This window comes from Centrocercus urophasianus, unplaced genomic scaffold (assembly GCF_019232065.1).
Source record: "Centrocercus urophasianus isolate 14NV4802_14NV808 unplaced genomic scaffold, USGS_Curo_1.0 seq_17, whole genome shotgun sequence".
Classification (NCBI taxonomy): Eukaryota; Metazoa; Chordata; class Aves; order Galliformes; family Phasianidae; genus Centrocercus; species Centrocercus urophasianus.
This window is the reverse complement of record NW_024884722.1, coordinates 19,282,067-19,302,948: the sequence shown is the minus strand read 5'-3', so window position 1 is coordinate 19,302,948 and position 20,882 is coordinate 19,282,067. Positions and strand designations below refer to the sequence as shown.

The 20,882-nt window shown below is 35.9% G+C and overlaps 1 protein-coding gene across 9 annotated transcripts in view; it reads left to right on the top strand.

The window, feature by feature from the left end:
- Nucleotides 1–20,882, top strand: part of PPP3CB (protein phosphatase 3 catalytic subunit beta) — a 52,853-nt gene that overhangs the window by 19,412 nt on the left and 12,559 nt on the right. For 6 of the 9 annotated variants that reach the window (XR_006168691.1, XR_006168690.1, XM_042817875.1 and 3 more), the window contains exons 5-12: nucleotides 1,053–1,198; nucleotides 8,283–8,422; nucleotides 8,520–8,597; nucleotides 8,692–8,786; nucleotides 10,229–10,354; nucleotides 12,173–12,250; nucleotides 16,549–16,633; nucleotides 17,602–17,699. Coding sequence is in view for 7 of the 9 variants with exons in the window: in XM_042817875.1 (XP_042673809.1) it covers nucleotides 1,053–1,198; nucleotides 8,283–8,422; nucleotides 8,520–8,597; nucleotides 8,692–8,786; nucleotides 10,229–10,354; nucleotides 12,173–12,250; nucleotides 16,549–16,633; nucleotides 17,602–17,699 (846 nt within the window). In the remaining 2 variants the exon portion in view is untranslated. Of the gene's footprint in view, nucleotides 1–1,052; nucleotides 1,199–8,282; nucleotides 8,423–8,519; nucleotides 8,598–8,691; nucleotides 8,787–10,228; nucleotides 10,355–12,172; nucleotides 12,251–16,548; nucleotides 16,634–17,601; nucleotides 18,652–20,882 lie in introns of those variants that run through there. The other 3 variants (XM_042817872.1, XM_042817870.1, XM_042817874.1) reach the window with 2 other exon arrangements.

The following is a 20,882-nucleotide window of genomic DNA, read 5'->3' as shown; positions in this document are numbered from 1 at the left end:
TTGATTTTAACTATATTACTAAGGTAACTCGTGGTGACATAAGCTGCTCCTACTTTTGAACGTCCATATTAGTATTGATGCACTAATAAATGGAATGTTTACCCTGATAAAACTGTCTTCAGCAAAGATAGAAGTTATGTGATATAATGTATAGTCACTTCTTAGCATTTCACTGTAAATGAGAAGTCACAAACTTCTCAGTACTTTTTAAGGTACGTTATATATTTGTATAGCACAAAATATGTTGATCACTCTGAAGGTAATGCCTCCTATTGATTTCCATGGAAACTACAACAGATACAAAGAGTACAGTAACACTGCTTGATAGAGCAAATTCCAAGGTACAAAACATTGTTTTTCAGCACATTCATCTCCATTAGCTGTGCGTTTTTGCCAGCAATGAAGAAGACCTGCATGCTGCACTTGTAAACATCTGCACCAGTGCAGGCGGCCCACTGTAACCACTGCTGAAATACTCCACCACTGCCTCACTGTGCTCACATCCACTGTTTGGTGTCTCCATAAATGTTCTGCATTGATGGATGTCAATGGGTGTCATTTTTTCCACACGGAGGGATTCAGTTACCTTTGTGTCGAATGCACTTCCATGTTTGACATTGCTTTTTCAGGCTGCTCCTCTGCTGCTATATGTCACATCACAGTGTAGTCTAACAGAATATTGGTAGGAGGTTCACCCTCTGCTGTCCTCATAACATCTGCCTCCATTGTCATGAATCAACTTAATAAAATAGAAGGCATTACTTCTGGAGCAGTTCCCATAGTTCTGTGATGTGTATTTATTTATTTTAAATAAAAATATTTTCTCCACACTTTAAAAAAAACCACCATAATAAATGGAAAACAGTTGTTAGTTCTGGAAGAGAATTTCTTAAAAATGTTCTTGCTATTGTAGTGTTTGGAAATGTTCATTTAAACTCAACAGTATTTGTTTTGAGTATATAATTTGTCAGTTTCACTCTTACATTTATGATCCACTAGACTGCACTCTCTGTGGAACACAAAATTCTTAATTTGTGTTTTCTTTCTTGCAGGTAAAATAAAATACTCTGAAAGAGTCTATGATGCTTGCATGGAAGCTTTTGATTGCCTCCCTCTTGCTGCTCTCTTAAATCAACAGTTTCTTTGTGTTCATGGTGGACTTTCACCAGAAATTAATACACTAGATGACATTAGGAGAGTGAGTATTTTGTGTATTTGAAACTAAGTGGAAGTACAGGTATTTGTGTGATGATAAACAAATTTATGTTTGTGAAGTTGTCACTTTATTTTCTGTTCTTGTCCATTATGGAAGTGTAAATCAAGATCTGAAATTGAGACCAAGGGCTTTTATGTGTGCTCCTGCTTGGCCCAGCTAGTGCATTTTTCGTTGTACATCTCAGTACAATGGGACAGCTGGGATTGTTGCAGACCACACAAAAACTCCTCAAAAACTCCACAAAGTTTCTTTCCTAAGACATGTAGTACATGTAAGAGCTTCATATCTAATCTAAATAGAGCTTTTGATTTTTACTAGATAAGAACTGAAATTCTTGTGGCTTTCAGGAATAGAAGTTAATTGCAGTCTTGAAATCATTTGGTAAATCAAATTGCATATTTCAGTTCTTCTTATATTTCTTCAAAAAAATTATTTTTACTCTCTTGAGCATGTGGATTTTTTTTCTGTTTTGAAAAAGTATGAAACTATGTTTACTACAAAGTTGGGTTGCTATTTAAAATGACAGATATGGAAGGTATTTGCTTAATAGCTATAGAATGCTTCCCACTGTGGGAAAAGTGTTGACTGTATCAGTGATGAGACTGAAAGTTTTTAAAAACTGAATAATTGAAACACTCAGTGGTTAATAGTGTGCAATTTAAAGGGAAGACGGTTGTGATGACATAAGATGTCTTTTTGTAATACATTGTTTCAGCTTCTGTAGAGTGCTGCTGTCAGGTCAAGATTGTATCTGAGAATTTCAAACACAGTTGCTTTCCTTCTTGCATACTCTTTTTTGACTTATTTTAGTTAATTCAGCTGACATCCTGACTACAGGACATGGCTCTTCTGCCAAGAAAGAGTCCTGATTATTCAGGTTTTGAAATACTGGCAAACAGCCTGGGATGAATGTTGTTTTATTGCTAGGTCTTATTTTCAACGTTTGAGTTATTCAATAGGAAATTTAAAAAAAAAGATAACCAGTTGTTTGAAGACTAGAAATAATGAATTGAGCAGAATTACTGCCTTCCCTAGGTCATTCCAGGTAGTGTCTCACTGGGGGGGCAACGGAAAGGAGACGAGAGATGAGAGGAAAGAGTGTTCCCTTGCATTGAATCAACTGCTGGAGTGCATTTTGTGTGGTTTTCCAAAATTCCTTGTGTACGTGTAGTCGTGTCTTTTCTGGTATCTGAAATCCTTGGAGGAACTGGTTATACCAAATAAGTTCTACTTCTGAAGGGACCAAAAACATATATTTTTTTCTCTGTTATGAAAAGTTTTTTGGACAGGTGAATCTTACGTAACTTAAGGTGCACATTCCTTCTCTAAAGGCCTATCTGCTTGGGAATTGTTATCACTTGTATTGTTGAGAGCCTTTGCCAAAATACACCAGTACTTCTTGGTCATGGAAAGCTATAGTATCTGTCATGGCTCAGCAGTCATTCCTGTGCTTTTCCTCTAAACTACAAGAAATAAGAAAATTGTACCTTCTTCATTAAAGATGCAAAAAAGAGAAAACAATAATTTTTTGATTTTATTTATTTATTTATTTTTGTGGTAGTGATGTTAGTTTTAGAACATTTGTGGATATCCTCCAGTTTTTAGATATTTACAGTAATATCCCTAGTACAGTGGCTTTGGTAACTAGTGCATTTATGTAAGAAGATTTTTTTCCCCTCCTGTTGGAATTTCTTTTACAATGCAATAAAGGAAATTCTATTTTAATATATTTTGCAATTTGTGAAAATACAGAGAAAAACGAGTCTGTTTGATTGCATTTTGGTTACAAAAGCGGATTTTGGAGCTGCGAACCCTTTGAAATGTGTTTCCAGATTACAATACTCAACATTCTGTTACTTGTAATGATTCATCCTGTTGATGGGAATTTATAGTTCTTTTACTTCATTATAGGAATTTTGTACAAGAAATGGAGGCTATGATTAAAGAAAAAATGGAGTTGAAACTCTGATAGTATTTTCTAGCAGGAAATCTAATTGCTACACTTGATATAGAATTGATTGAGTTTTATGGCAACTGTTAAGATTAAGTTTTATATTCATACTGAACTTAGATTAAAATGAAATAATTATAAACAATTTGATGGGCCTCCTAGAAGACTTTACCTACAAGTTGAGTTACAGATCTTAAGGAAGAATTGCTCCCATTAACCAATTGTGGAAGTTAAAAACTGACATTGTTGCAGTATTTTCAGAATACATAGAAATAGTTATAAATCTCTTCTGAAAGGATTCAGAAGCGTATAAGTTTGGAAGAAGGTTTCAGATTGCTGAATGAAAGTGTAAGTTTCCAGTGGTTGGTAGCAGCCTTATTGTAGACTTGAATGGGACATGAAGCACAATTTTTGAAGTTGAAATGACAGGTATAGATTGGTGCCGCAGTTATTTTCTTAGAAATTGTTTAATTGTAGCCAATTTATTAGTGCAGCTGGGCATCTTGGCTGTTATTACCTCTACTTGGAGCTTACGAATAGCAATGCTGCTGTAAGGGGGGTTGTTACCCCATTGGAATTTTCAAAAGCTGAAAGACAAAACAGAATCTGAGTGCTACAGAAACTTGTAATTTTGAACCAGTGTTCTGGCTTTCCTCTTTCTTCCTTCAATCAGAGGTATGAATGTACCGTTTGTATTTTGCTTGATGTGTTTGGAAATCATACTTGTTTTCCTGTCCTGGAAAACATGAGCTGAAAAGCAGCTCATAGCAGCATAGAATAGAAATAGTTGCTTCTACGAAAACTTTGGGATTATTACAGGTGAGACAGGAGAAAAAAATAAGTTTGTATACATGTGGAACAAGGGTATGTTGGAGCTTATTTCAAAAAATATCAAAATATCAGAGATATGGAAAAACTATGTTCCTAATTTAGCTTTGTACTAATATTTGTAAATATTGATAGCTCCCTTTGTTTTTGTATCGTCTTTTCTTGTATATTGTTTCTTAGAATTGTCTCTGTTGGTTGCACTCCACTTTTACTTCTCCCTCTCCTCAGAATTAGAGGCTGCTGTCCAGTTTATCTCACTTTTAAATCATTTGTGTTTTGTGGGGTTTTTGGTACTGAATTGGACCATTTTGGAGGCTGAGAATGTCATTGTATTTCACTTTGAATATTGCAGTCAAGGAGAATGATGAGAGAGAAGAATAAAATGGTAGAAATAGATATGAAGCATATATACAAGTTCTGTGGTAGAAATGGGAAATTGTATTGAGATATTTTGCATTTTTCAAGGCAGTCTTAACATGCAGATGTCTGTATGTTAAGAGAAAGAGAGAGAGAAGTGGTAAGGAAAGGCTAGTAAACTGTGCTGTTCTGATGAGGCCTTAGCTCTTCCTGCATCACAGATGCAAAGAAAGATTGTCAGAGCTTTCTGGAAAGTAGCATGAAGGAAACTGTGTGCAAAAACAGTCTGTTATAAAGGATTGCAATTTATTTTTCTTTTAGTCTCAGTCTTAGAGCTAATCAGGTTTCAAAGTGTCAAGTGAATTTAATTAAAAAGTAATTCTGTTATGTTGGTCTTTACATTTGCTTTTATAATGCTCAAGGCTACATTAGGATGAGTTATAAGCTCGTGTGTTTATATACACATGTAAAAATCTGCACTGGATATGGCTGCTGATGAAAAGCACATTTATAAATATAAGACATTGTTGTTAGAAATGTTGCCTTTTTTGTTTTTTGAACAATCATGTGGTTGCCTTTTTTGTTTTTTGAACAATCATGTGGTAACTTTATTCAGTCTTCATGGGTTGGCAGCGGCTTCGATAGTTGCATTAGAGCTTGGCATACACTGATATTGTACACGTATTTAAATTAAATAGGTGGTGTAAAATCCTCTTCTTCTATCTAGGAAAATACCATACACTTGTGATGCAAATGTGGTGTGTGAAGCAACTTCTGTAAACATCAAGACAACTGTATACTATTGCGAGCCTTCTGGTTTATTAGCAGAAGTTCTTATAAGGAGACAGTTCTGTTCTGCAAATCGGTCAGCAGCAGCATCCAGCACATGAAGGGAAATCACAGCTTAAAGCAGTTTAGTCATTACTCAGAAATAAAGAAAAATTCTATGTAGATGCAGTTTTTTTCTTGATGAACTTCTGTCTGTGTTACTGACTTTCAGGAAAGTTATTTAACTACGTGAACTAAATAATTATTTTTTTGGCATACTCATTTCTGGTAGAGGACAGATGTCGTGGTAGCCGTGACAGTAAAGCCTAACTATCAAGATTGCCGCAAGTGCTTCTTATTTCTGGGAAATTGCCAGTTTGTGAAACTTGTAATACTCTAATTTTTGTCCTGTGAAGTTCATTCACCCTGATGTTTCGGTTGTGTTGGTAGAGTGTCTCTTTCAGACACATGACCATCCATTTATAGATGCTGCTTTGTTGATTTATACTGCCAAGCCTTCTGCTGAAACAGTATTTTAGGAATCTTGATTCTATGCCTAGTGATTGGTATGGAAATGTTTGCATAAAATTGAACTGTCTCTTAAAGAAGAGAGGCAGAGAGATATACGTTTTTTTCCTGATTTACGGTGGATGATCACTCTTCTATTGAGTTCTCAGTGACACGTAGGCTTGATCAGTAAAGAGCCTTGAAATGTATGGGGCGCTCCAAGAAATCTCTTTATAATCCCTTACTTTCTTTCTGTGGTATGCTGAGATTTCCTTTTCTTTAGTAATATCTGACTGCTGCACTTCTCTGACCTTCATGTGGTTTTTAGAATATTACTACACAATAGTTCTCAGAAAATTAGGACAGGTTAATTAAAATTGATGTCTGTGTCTTCAAGTATATGAAACTTTCGTGAAGGTCTTTTGTTTCAGAGATACAGTAGTTTTAATTTGCTGTACCTTCATCTACCCCCAAGGTTTTGCTATTCCTCAGTTTTCTCGTCTGTATGGAGGTGTGGTACACCTCACTGCAGCAGCCCTGACTTCTCAGTACCTGGAAATTAATTAGATTTAAATATCTTATGGTCCATTAGAAAATACGATACCCATTTCTCTTTTAACACCAGACATAGTGATTCTTATTCTTGAAAAAAATTGTCTCAATTCTCAGTTACTTTAATCTTGCTTAGAAATACATTAACCTAATTTGTATTGAGATTCTGCTTTGTCATGGTCACAGCGTGCTTGGAAATGGTTATTCATTAATGCTTGCTTTGAGTTGACTTGTCCTTTATTAATTTTTATTGCTGTCACTACTTAGAGAAACCTTTAAGCTCATTTTACTGATTTGATATATACAATCTGGGTTGAGTAGAAGTGACATTTTCTTAAATTCTGAAATGTCTTGAGAAATATGCCACTTGGTAGATTGTCTAGTGAAGTACAAACTGATTTGATGTGCATCTAAGTATATTAATTTTTTTAAAAGCTGACTTCCTAACTTCAAGAAATATCTACATTATTGTTCCAAATGCTATGAGAAACAAGCTTGGAAGAATTGCGTTGCTTGCAGCAGCAAAACCTTTTCATTTATAATGTCTTCTTCTAACCATGTGGCCAAAGTCATAAGAAAAATTCTTGAACACTATCTATCTCAAGGAAAAATTTCTTAGAAATGCTTTCTAGACTTTCAGCCTTCTATGTTGCAGGAAACATCGATCAAGAAACAATGAAACTTCCTTATTTGAATGCTTCTGTTACTTTCTAGACCCAATTTTTTTGCTGGAGGTTTAGAAACTTGATGGTTTAATCTACAGAAATTCAGGTACTTGCAGATGTTGATGGACTGATTTCTTCAATCTCAAAGGAATATACAATGCTGGGTTTATCATCCAGTGTGGGAAACGTTAAACCACTGGATTTTTAATATTGAATAAATTCCAACAACAACTTCAGTTAATACCTGCCTTGCCATTATCTGGCAGGAGTTTGTAAAGATCTGGACCTTTCCACTTATGTTACAGGTGGCAGCCTCGGGAGCTCTGATTTTCCAGGGCATGAGAGAGCTTGGCACTACTGCTGGTTCCATATTTGAATGGATTCCTATGGACCGTTAGACTCAAATTCACCAGGTGCTCACCAAACCTCCCTTCGAACCTGTCATGAAGAGTTAAGTGTTCTCTAGTACCATCAAAGTCATCTTCTTTGGTATGGGAGGTAAAGTGAGATAAATGCACTGTCCATCAAAGAACCGTTCCTACATTTCTTGGATAAAATCATCTTGTGAACAAACTCCAGCTACATAAAGATCAAATAAACTTTACATTGAATCTGGGAAAACTGATTTCATTTCTGGGGCATCAGAGATTCGTTGAATGTTATTACTTAAACAGGGTATTTTCCTTTTATGTTAACAAATGATACTGTCCTTATCACTGGCCCTTTTCACTGTGGTTACCAGCAATGGTATAGGCTGCTAAAACAAGTGTTTCTAAGTGAAAATCTTTTAAGAAGCAGCTAGAAAAAAGAAAAAAAAGCAAACAAAAAAGACCCTCCAGAATGTGCATGGCCCATTGCACCAGGGCTGTAGTTGAGAAATAGAGTCTGTATGAGAGAAGGCCAGGATGGCTGAGCTAGTCATCTCTTCATTGGCGAATGATCCATTACGGAGATGACTGCTTCAGGGATTTGGTTTGGGGGTTGGATTTTTTTGGATGACGTATTTAGTTGGTTATAGTCAGTGCTAATTATTCATGCTTTTCTTTTATCATTCCTGTTTTCTGTACTGTTTCTCTTCCTGGCTAATTCCTGGTAGTGTCTCCAGATTGGTAGATGCGGCATGTGCATGAAAAAGGACCATCTTGTTCCTTGCCTGTAACTTGACTTTATATTATGCATATCCATCAGTCTGGAATTTATCTCACTTCTTCTTACAACTAATAAACCTTATTGCTCTTAACAGGTTGGGTTCTTTTGGCATGCCTCTGCTTTATTTCATGACAAGGAGAGAACAAATATAAAAAGCTATTTATCTATAATATGGTTGGATTTCATTCTCTAAATGCTTGGTATTGATGGATATGTAGCCTAAAAAATGTATAAAACTTACAGATTTAATATTCAGAGTATTTTTGTGCTTTGCTTTTTTCTCAAACAGTTAGATAGATTCAAAGAACCTCCAGCATTTGGACCAATGTGTGACTTACTGTGGTCAGATCCTTCAGAAGATTTTGGAAATGAAAGTTCACCAGAGCACTTCAGTCACAATACAGTCAGAGGATGCTCATACTTTTATAGGTGAGAGTATGCTAGAATGTACTTAATATTTTAATACTAAGTCTTCCCACATATCTTTAGAGGATTTATTTTACTCACGATTGTTTTCATTTCACAGCTATCCAGCAGTTTGTGAATTTTTGCAAAATAATAATTTGTTGTCAATCATTAGAGCACACGAAGCACAAGATGCAGGGTAAGTATGTCCCTTTGAGAAATAATTCACAATGTGAAATGAAAGATAATTGCTTATTCCTGTAAGATGTAAAATAATCTGTTTGATTTTACAGTTATAGAATGTACAGGAAAAGTCAAACTACAGGGTTTCCATCATTAATAACAATTTTTTCAGCACCTAATTACCTGGATGTCTACAATAATAAAGGTAAGAACTTGTAATTAATAACTATGCAATCATAAAATGAAAATGTGCTGTTAAAATGTCTTACTAAAGAAGCGATGTAATATCAAAAATTTTCTGCCAGTTAGTAAAAGACCAAAAAATCCTGAATAAAAGTTGTGTGATGAAGAAGAAAGTGTGACATACTCATCAGTGGCCTGGATGAAGGGATAGAGTGCACCCTCAGCACGTTTGCTGATGATGCAGAGCTGCAAGAAGTGGCTAACACACCAGAAGGCTGTACTGCCTTCACTGAGACCATTGAGAGTTGGGTGGAGGGGAACCTAATGTGGTTCAGCAAGGGCAAGTGTAGGGTACTGCATCTGGGGAGGAATAACCGCCTGGATCAGTATATGTATGCTGGAAAGGAGCTCTGCAGAGAAGAAGCTATGTGTTCTGGTGGGCAGCAGATTAAAGCCACCTTTTGGTGTGCCCTTGCGGCCAAGAAGGCCAGTGTTATTGTGGAGCAGTTAAAACGAGTGCAGACAGCAGGTCAAGGAATGTTCTCCCTCTCTAGTCTGCCCTGATGAGTACACACCTAGAGTACTGCCCAAACTGTTTGAGTCCTCTTAGCTGGAGATACTAAAAATTTGCCTGGGTGCTTTCCAGCACAAATAGCATTAATTTGAATCCAACACCTCTTACCTATTCAGTACATTGCATTTTCTCCTTTCTGCTTCTGAAACCCTTATCTACCCAACTCAAACCACTTATGTAGGATGATTAACTGTCTAGAGAGTAAGATGAGCTGCTGTTACTTGTATCAAAGGTAAAGGAGTAAAGAAAAGGAGAAGAAGCAGTGCTGGCTTTCTGGTTTTCTGCCATCTCTGTAGATATTTTTAAGAATCCTTTTTCCCATCACCTATTCCCAGTGTGGTGCAAACTTAAGTAGGGAAAAGTACAACCAAGACTTATTTAGCCTTAGAGTGCTTCTGGTTGTTTGTTTGTTTGTTTGTGCTGTGTTTCTCTGTGTTTCCTCTTCTCTTTGATTTTCTGAATTTCAGTGGTTATATTACACTCTACAACAGGGACTCAGAATGCAGGCTTATAATATGGGAAGACACACAGCAAGTGTAGAACCTGAATCTGGATATGCTGCTATTCTGAGTTCGCATTTTGTTAAAGTTGCTGAAATCATACCTTTCCAGGAACTTTTGAAATTATTGCTCATTATGGACTTTTAATAGGATAGTAGAGGCACAGTCTGACATGTAAGGGTACATTAAACTGTGATGCTTGGAATTAAATACAGTCTAAAGTTCTCCATTAGATATCTATCATTTAAATATTGCAAAAGAAAGCATAGTTATCTCTGGGATTACTTTGTCTGTAATACAAAATAGAAGTAAAACAAACCTGTGACTTTACATTTGTAGTACTTCATAAGTTTTAAACATTCTTTCCAAAATGTCTGAATTTTATTTTAGCTGCTGTTTTAAAATATGAAAACAATGTGATGAATATTCGTCAATTCAATTGTTCTCCTCATCCTTACTGGCTACCAAATTTTATGGATGTTTTTACATGGTCCTTGCCATTTGTTGGAGAAAAAGGTAGGCAAGAATCACACACCAATGAATTTCTTTCCAATTTCTCTGTTGTCAGGAAGGTTTTTTGTTTGGTTGGGTTGTTTGGTTTTTTTTTTAATTAATTCATTATTTTTGTGAAAATTTGTATCTGCATTTGTCTTTATTGGATGGAATACTTGGATGTTTGATTAGAGAGATTTGGTGAAGTTTTTAGACTGATTTCAGGGGTTTTGTTTGGCATGTGAAGATATGTCTTGTACAACTTGCTGCACAGTTCTGGTTGTTTTCTTCACCTGTTTCAATGCAAGTAGTTAAACTGGATCTAATAAAGCAAAGGTCTTAATAGAAACTATAATTTCCACTAAGGAGATATTTACCTGCGTTGTTAAGAATTACTTTTGGGCATCAAATAAAGTTGACATGAAAACTGTTCTTATTCTACAAAAGGCTAGGTCATATATAATTAATAAACTTGTATGGCTATAGATGTAAACTATGTTGAGATGTTCCTGTAAAATTTTAACTTTATTAGGTAGTTATAACAGATTGACCTTCATTAAAATAACTTATTTCTGCTATATTTTTTCTTGAAAAGATAATTTAGCACAGGTCCTTTTTTTCCCCTCTAGAGTTAATAACTTTAAATCTAGGATAATAGAACTCCAAGTAGTCTCCAGTTAGTAAGCAATGAGGTTAGAGGCTATTGGGGTCTATTTAAAATGCTTCTGTGATAGGAACTGCTCTTTTCATGAAGGAGATCTGGAAAGCTCTCTACATTTCCTGGAAAAATACTCTAGATATTTATGTATTTATGGTCATACAGACCTAGGATTCTAGATTTGATTATGTTGTCTTTAGGAAGTCCATTCAGCACTTCTTTATTGTTTTTAAACCAAGGACATTTAGAAGGAGATTTTTGTTTCTCCTTGTCTTACCTGATGATGCATTAAATAACCCTTTGCTATTAAAAATGTTCATGTTGTTTATTTTACTTCTCTACAATGCTGATAATGAGTCTGTTATGCCTAAGACTGCTGAAGTAATGTACCTTGTAATTTGTCTCAGCCTTTGGGTATGCACATACTTCAACTTCCAGTGAAGGACATGTTGTCAATATTGTTTGGTCTACACAGTTAAAGTCAGAATTATTCATTTTACTTCTTCAGCAAAGTAGAGAGTAACTCTTGACCAAGAACAGAGAAGAATAGTCTGGAATGGGTTTCTAAGTGCTTCCGAAGGTGGCAGAACCTTGACCATTTTAAAGAAAAGCCTGATATATATGTGAAAGGCTTTGTGGTAGAATAATGAGGTTCCCAGAAACAGCAAAATTGAGACAAGTTTGAGTATCCACTGTGTCTTTTCAAACTCCCCTTAAACACTGACAAGCAGTTTGCATCGTATTTTTATCATAATATTTTTCTGCTTCGGTGCTTCTGCTTGGTGCCTGCAGGTGCCAGGAATGGAATAGCTTTCACTTTTTTATGTGAATTTGAGCAGTCTCAATATTTTCACATATCAGTAAATTTTGCATAAAATTGAATTGAAATGGACTTGCCATGATGTAAAAAATACTAATGTACAAGAAGATAATTCATATCTAAAGTAATTCCTTGTGGGATAGGAAAGAAAGCCATGCTATGTCTTTGATAGGTGGTGTGGTTTTTTCTATGAGCTTTTTAAATTCTATGACAGCATATGTTTTAGAGACCAGATTGCAGAGAAGAGTTTATCATGTGGGAAGCTCATTCACTACAGTTGCTGGTGACTGGTTTCATCTTATGTGCTTGGAAATATTTAAAATTCTTGAGGCAATTAATTAAAGTTTGTTTTTTTCACGTGCAGTAACAGAAATGTTGGTGAATGTTTTGAGCATTTGTTCTGATGATGAACTGATGACAGAGGGAGAAGATCAATTTGACGGTAGGGTTTAATATTAGATATGGTTTTTTTTTCATGGAAATAACTTCTGAAGTACTAATTAACTCAAAGTGATGTAATATATTACCTGAAATTTGAAGGAAATTGCCTACAATTTTTTCCTTAGATGATGAGTATTTTGGAGGAGGAAAGGGAATTTTATTTTCGTGTCTGTCATCAAGAAGGAGTAGTTGTATCCTTTGCAAGAATTCATATATGACATATTTAAAGCTGAAATGTTTTGAAAATTTTTCAGAATTTGTTGGTGTTTTATATTTATTATGAATTTTTTAAGCTCTTTAATTTCTTAATGTCTGCTCTTTGGGGAAGAGTTGATGCAGTCAAAAGTCAGATCTAATATTTCTTATGGCAAAGTGCTATAGACAAAGTATGAAGTAAAGGTTTAAACCTTGGTGTTAGAGTTAAAGCATAAAAGTTAATGAACTTTGTGTACATTGTGTAACACTGACGTATGTAATAAATAACATCTTGTGAATTGTTATAACAGTGGGTTGTTAAGGAGGTGTTTGTAATGTGATGATAAAGAAGCAACATTAGACTGGTGGTGAAGAGGCACGTAACATCAAGACTTAGCACATCGTCCTTTTCTTTTCCTACAGTACTGCTCTATGTCACATCTGAAAGTTTTTCAGACATCCCTTATTTTATCCAATAACAGAATTATTTGCTGAATTGATTGATGGCTGGGGGGAAGGAATGAACATTTTGACAGCCTTTGAGTAACACTAAAAATGAATTAAAAGAGATGTTAGTGACATCATCCAATTCTTAATCTTTGACAATTACTGTGTAAAAATTCAGTAGCAGATTTGTGTTGTGCTTAGGCAGCTGTGTGTTTTAGGTTGAAATGCAATAATTATGAGCCACTTGAACTTTGTTGCCATTTAGGCTGTGGATAGAAACATGGAAAATTAGGAATAGTCTCAGATGTGATCCTGCAGACAGTGAATTTATGTTTCTTGTGCACGTAATCCTACTGAACTGAAGATAAAGCAATTACACCAAACATCTGCAGGCTGAGGCTTGATGGTGTTCTGCTATGCTAGGATTTAGGTGGTCCAGCCAAAGCGCGCTCATCACCTGGTTGCATATGCCCTATCTTCAGTACAGTAGTTCCAGTTTCCTTATTTGATTTATTTTATTCTTCTGTCTCCTTTAACAATTTCTTTGCTTGATGCATATCTCTTAATGCCTCCTAGGTACTGTCTGTGCTTTATCTTTCTCTGTGAATAATTTTTTTTAACTGTTGACTTTCAAGTTTCAATTGTTTATCATCAAATTTTAACTTATACTCAACAATTCCACTTCTTATTCAAATAATGCATTTTTAAGTGTTGCATTTTTCCATTTTCTTTTTTCATATTTCTTCTCCATTCCTTCTTTATTACCATTACCAGGTTAAATACCTTTGTTTGATTTGTCTCACTCATCTTTTTCTCCATCATTCACTTCCTTTTTTTCTGGACTCTCCATCTGAAGAGCGACTCATGTATGGCAATAAAAAAGGTACAGATCAGACAGTAGGAATGTTTTGAAATATGGCTTCCTAGAACCTGCTGGTACAAGTATTAATGCAGAAAATATATTTTTGTTGAGAGACGGACAGTATTTTATTTTATTACCCATTTTAAAGAGACATTTATAAAGGCTTATGTATTTTGTTAATCAGAAGTCATATTCCAAGACATCTGTCTTTCTGTGCATGAATCTTTCCTCCTTTCTTCCATTCCCTTTTTTTTGTTGTTGTTTTTTTTCCTTTTTGTAGAATTTCATTCTTTTACCTATTTCTAAAATTATATCTTTGGCCCTGCATGTGTAGGGAGCATTCAGTCCTCTGTTGTGCTTTTTTAAAAATTTCATTGTGAGCATTTTCTGAGATTGTGCATGGAATGTGTTTATAGTGCTCCAAAACCTGGCGTGTACACTACTTTAGCTTCCTTCATTTGAGATATCAAAAGGGTACTTCTGATTGTCTATGCAGTTTTGAAGATGACTTGATGCAAAATTTAAGAAGTCATCTACTCATTTAAATTCTGAGTCTGTCACCCACTTTTCAGAAATCCCAAGGTGGATATTTCTGTGCAGGAAAATTCTTCTGGCTGTTACTTACCTTCTAGTCTGTTTGCTCTCTGTATATATCTGCCACTTTAAAGAATATTTCTCATTTGGTGCATTGGATCATAGGGTTAGTTGCAACATTTCTGTGAATTCTTTGGAGCGTAACAGTATGAGCATTATAGAACTCCCATGGAGGGGGCATTAGGAATGGGCAGTGGGAGAGTTCTATCATATCCCCTCTAGTTTAGGGTGTAATCAAAACACTCTCCTGCAAGCAGATGCTACTTTGCTGTTTTAACTCTGAACAAACAAGGGTTTAATAGTGCCGCTGCCTGAAGTAACATATTTGGCCTTTTTTCTTGGCTGTGCTCCCTCTGAAAGGCTGGAACAGCATAGGATCATTTAAAAACAATACTCTAAACCAGCATTTCTCCTTTAATGGCATAGTGATACCAGATTTGAGATATGGGCACCAGCAGCGCCTGTAATGGGCTCAGCTTGTGCATTACAGCCCTGCAGCAGTGGCCTTCAAGGAGTGACCAGGTGAAGGCAGGAGGAAAACTGAGAGAAATGATGGAAAGAGGAAACATGGAAAATGTGTGGACCTTCATTTAGCTCCACCTTTTTCAGAAACTCTGAAAGACCTCTCTTCTCAATCCGGATCTCGTACTGCTCTTTAATAATATTCAGAGAGAGAAAGTAAAACATCTCAAATATTAAAAATTCAGATAAGTTACTTTCAGTAAAAATAAAAATTTTCGGCCTATTCCTACATTTTTTTTCCTTGGGCCACCACTTTTTTTTGGTGTCTGTATTTCATCAGTGTTGTCCCTTTGTCTAAAAACGCTTTACTTAGTTGTTTGTGGGTTTCTTCATTCCGTTTCAGCGAGTTGACAGATAGTTGTCATACCCCAGGGTTCTTTCATTGTGTTTGCACAGAGCTCTCTTCCTGCCTTTTTTTCTCTTGTATTTTCTTTGGTTTGGTGTTCAGGATGGGAAATCCATCCACTCTTGTGTGACAAAAAGCCTTGTGTTCTTGCAATGGCGGTCTGAAAAATCTGACAGTTGTGCTGTTTTGGTGTCCCCACATCTGCCTGTACTGCTTAGGGGACCTGGGTTGTCCTCAAAAGGAAAGGAGGATGACTCTGGCATTTCCTCATTGAACAAAAATAAATGTTGAAGAGAGGCACCTCTGTTTTTATATCAGTGCAGGCAAAGGCAGCTCTCATCTGAATCCAAAGCCTCTTTCAGAGTTTTATCTTCACTTTTATCTATTACAAATGACATTTCTCTGCTCTGTGGAACATGCAGTATTTATTCCATGCCCTTGGTATTAGCAATTTCTGCAAATGATGCAAACCTAAGGTGACATAGAACATAGAATTAATCAGTAAGGAAGGTCACACTACAGTTCTTTGGCATTTTAGTTGAGTTTTTTGTGAGTGCAGGTGTATGTTTTGGGGAGTTGACTAAAATCAAGCAAATCAGCATGTTTTCTCTCTGTCAGCTGTGCAAGAATTAGCAATTGTGTATTTTTTTCTTTATCTTCTGTGTTAAGTTACATACCTGTATTTTGATACACAGATGTCAGAAAGTGATTTCTAGCCTTTTGATGTCTAAAGGGAAGCTACAGGAAAGAAGGGGACAGACTCTTTGACAGGGTGTATGGTTATAGAACAAGGGGAAAGAGCTTCAAGCTTCAGGAGGGCAGGTTTAGGTTGGAAGTAAAGTCTTTCACAGTGAGGGCGGTGAGGCACTGGAACAGGTTGCCCAGAGATGTGGTTGATGCCCCATCCCTGGGGCCTTTAAGGCAAGCCCTGGGCAACCTGATCAAGCTGTGCGTGTCCCTGTTTGTTGCAGGGGAGCTGGACTACATGACCTCTAAAGGTCCCTTCCAACTTATGAGGATTCCAGGGTTCTATAAAACTTAAGCAAAGGAATTACAGTAGTTACTACACTGTAATGGTGGTTTTACTTTGGATGCTTGCCAGCTTGATCAAATCTTTGTGAACGTCCTGAACTTTTGTTTTGTGGACACAGAAGTTGTTACGGTTTTGGTAGTATTCTGAATTTGTATTTGTAATATTGTGTCCCCGAGTGCTGGGTATTGACCTCCTGGGAAGAGTACTGAACTTCAATACTTGTGTTGAATTTGGTGCACTCAAAAAGGGCAGCTTTGTAAATACCAATGAGCTTGAGACTCTCTCTTATTCCATTGAAAGTAGGTACAGCTGCTGCACGGAAAGAAATAATCAGGAACAAAATTCGTGCAATTGGCAAGATGGCAAGAGTCTTCTCTGTTCTCAGGTATTTGAGTTGTTTCTGCTTTCTTAAAATCCTTCTTAATCTGTGTATGCTAGGAAAACACATCTCTGTTCCAGGATAATAGATACCAGACATTTTTTCAGGGAGGTCATCACGCCTTAGAATCTCATTTTGCATGTTGGTGTACCCCACTGATGTTGGTACTTTTGATTAAATAATATTTTTTTGTTGTTATTTTTTGAGGTGTGTCCAGCCATTTGGTTTAGTGGGTAATATTGGCAGTAGGTGGGTGGTTGGACATGATAGTCTGAGAGATCTTTTCCAACTGTAATGATTCTATAGATTAACTGCAACAATGAGAAGGGACAATACAAAAATAGAGATACTGAAATGAGAAGCGTGAAAGTGAAGGTCCGGGCTGGCTGGGAAGGTGTCTGTCATAGCAGAAAGTTGAGGACTTGTTTTGTTTGTTTTTCTTTTGTTGTTTTGAACTGTCCTGTTTGTTTCATCCCATTTTCTTGTACCAAGCTAGACAGAAATTGTATTTACTCAAAATATAGTATGCTTATAGTATGTCAGTATGTTATAGTACTTGCATAGCGTATTTATGTCTTTCCACAGAGCATAAGTATTCAAACAGGCTTAATTTTTTGAAATTGGTCTCTCCTGGAGCACAGATGCTTTCAGTGAAACTGTGGGTTGTTTTATGGTGCTGAGTTGCATTCAGTACCTCATGAGGTATTCACTGCTACGTTCAGAGCTGATAAGTCTGCATGTGAATAGTTGCTCCTATGTTGGTTCAAAAGTAATCAGTATTTGTAGTTTCTAGATACCAGAGAGAGACGAATATGGCATAGAAATATTTTCCCCTTTCTAGTTGATTGAATTTGAATTTGCATCAGTCTTGACATGCATAAAGCACAGTAAAAGTAGGCCCTCCTCCCCAATAGAGAATACCAGTTTTCATGAGCAGATTCTTACATTTTCATTACTATTTTCTCTTAAACCAGGGAGGAGAGTGAAAGTGTGCTGACACTCAAGGGTTTGACTCCCACTGGAATGTTACCTAGTGGAGTGTTGGCTGGAGGACGACAGACCCTGCAAAGTGGTAATGATGTTATGCAACTTGCTGTGCCTCAGATGGACTGGGGCACATCTCACTCTTTCGCTAACACTACACATAATGCATGCAGGGAATTTCTTATGCTTTTCAGTTCTTGTCTTAGCGGCTGATACAGGCGGAATGTTATGTGTTAATCAGGCAATGTGAAATGGATACTTAACCAGGGTATAAAACTAAAAGCAAATGAGTTTAGCAGTGTCAGGCCACAGTTTTCAGGCTTTGAGCATCCTCAGTTTACAATTCTTCAGATGGTGCGGATGGGGTGCCCTAGTAGATCTGGTGTTAAGATATTTGGTCGTAACAGATACGAAAATTGCAATGTAATTTTGCATCCTCGTCTGCTTTCCATGAAAATGACTTTACTATGTATCTGTTAGTATTTTCATTGACAGTGTCAAATTCTCACTGGTATCAATCCTAACAAACGACTACAGGCTGCAGAGTGCCATTTTACACTCCATTGATAGATTGAAATGTGCTTCGTTTTGTACCCTGGTAATTAATGCCAAAGTTTGTTCTCTATGTTGTTTGTCAAATGTTCTATGTATAATTGACCTCCCTGAATTGTCCTTGTAACATGCTGTTTCCTTCCTCTGCAGATGTAGCTGCTTTCTTAGATCTGTCTGTCTCTCTCTAGGTATAGATGTATGTCTGTATAAGTGTTAAAATTAAACCACTATCCCAGACACTTGTCTGTCTCTTGATGTAGAAGCAATGTTGTAGCACCTTGTTTTTGAGGTTTGCTGCATTTGCTGCTGCACACTGTCTGTGCATTTTGAACAATAATGTACTTGAAAATTATTCAGTAATTGTTATAAAATCAGTTGAGAATAAAGGGATTGAATTTAAAACTTGTAAATAAATCAAAATAAAAGGGTGTTACTAAGTGTGCATATATTTTTTGCATGAAAATAAAAAGAACTCTATACAAAATACACCTGTAATCTGGCTCATTGAATATTTTGTAAAAGTTTTTCTTTTTTTTTTTTTTTTTTAGTTTGTTGAATTATTGGATCATATTTTTCACAAGACCCATAAATGATTAACCAGGCTTAGAGACAATGCTGTGAGATTGTACCAAATGTATTACAAGAGTGAAGTCCAGGTTTGCAGTGGTGGATAACTAAAATAGATCCATCTGAAAGTGGACTTCATATCAGCAGCACTCAACATAAGATATTCAGACTTTTTATTTGCTATCCTCAAGATTTAATAGAAAGTATAAAACGGTTGTGTTTGACCACTGAATTTTATAGCTATTGAAAGATTGTGATATATTGATTAATTGAATAACATTTTTACACAATCTGTTTTGCAAGAGTAGCTGCTTTTCTTGTTTTGTGATTTAGGCTGCTCATTTGAATATTTTTAAATTTTCTATTAGAATTTTTTGTTGCTTTTTTTTTTTAAACCCTTTCACTACATTTACTATTAAACAATCAAAGCTGTTCTTTTACAGCTTTGAAACATGAATGTCTCATTTTAAGTCATTTCTCAGTGGACATATAATGTCTACAAGTAAATTTATATGTCCAGTGTATGTATGTGATTGTTTTGTGAATGTCTATAACAAGAAGTGGTGTACGTTTCCTAATCCATCCAACTATTCCAAAAGCATATGTTCTAGTTTTAATTTTCATTGTCTAATAAGGTACTTTATTATGCTTAAAAAAATGAGTTTGTATTCCTCTCACTCATTTAACAGTTTTTTAACCATGTTACATTGCAAATATTAGAGAGGATCAAACTGACTAGAAAATTTTTTTAACATAAAGCATACGGCTTTCTAGCATTACTGAAAATGTGGGATGTTTGGAAAGTATGCAAAATGCATTTTGGATTTTTGTGGGTGGTTTTTTTTTTTTCTTGACTAGAATTTTCTGATGGCAATATTCCTTGATGCATTACATTAATATACATCACTTGTTCAATCATGCTGATGTGCTAAAGATCTCCTGCTGACTGTCAGTTCTCCTTAATTCCACTAACTTTGTTTTTACAGATAAGGATTTAACTCAGTTCTCAAAAAGAACTTTTTGGATTTGTTACACTTAGTTGCAGAACTGAAAGTAAATCAAAAATAAAATAAAGCTTCACTAATTGATGCTTTACTGTAACCATCACATCAGTGACTTCATATTCGCAGCAGAAATATGGTCACTGATACTAAGATTTCCTACTACAAATTTTTACTTACTTTTTGAAATATATTGCACGTGTGTTGATCAGTAGGCTATCAATAACTATCTCAAATCTCTAGATTTGAGAAAGCAAATAGTATCCATTGCTGTACTATTTTTGCTTACCCCATTTTACTCACAATAAAATTTGCTCAGATCTAAGCAGGCTGTTTACCAATACATTTATAAAAAGCTGTGGAAGTTATCAGGATTGGGAGTGTGTGTTTACATTCCTCTCAAATCTTAGCAGCTACTGCTGCTGTTGGAAGCATCCGTTCAGCCAGGCCTCCTGTGCTTCGTAAGGAACAGGCCGTTCCCATAGACGTGGAGGTTGGAGGCATTGACGTGGTGCTGCGTGGGGCACCAGAAGTAGTAGTCCATTGAACTGAGCTGCTCTGTGGGAAATGGTTGAACAGATTCTTACCACAAAACAGATGAATCTGAGGGTAAACGAGAAATTTGAACTACAGTAAAAAGGGTTAAACAAAGACAAATCCATTTTTAAAAGGTAATTTTGAAAAATTAATGCAAAATTGGCAACTTTGCTCGCAGCGGGGGGGTTGAAACTGGATGATCATTATAGTCCTTTTCAACCCATGCCCGTCTATGAACTACATTCTATTGAAATAGTCTGGTTTTTTTTTTTTTTCCCCCTAAATGTACAGATATATATTTTTAAAAAGAATCAAAGGTTATTTCCAGTTAGCTTTAATGTGCTAGGATAAAAATAGACCTTGAGAAATGACAGCCTTTGTATATCTCTAAATTCTTTTCATATGTTGGCAAGGATTTTGGTCAGATCTGTCCCTTAAGTAAAGCAGGGGCAAGGTTGGAATTGAGGATGGAAATGCCATTGGGTTCCTTCAACGTTGTCACTTTAAATTTACTGTGAAAGTGAATTTTCTGAACAAAGAGTTCTAGTTTAACTAATGTGTTAGTGTAATACAACGTTTATCCTAGGTTAATCAGGACTTATGAAGGTTATAGT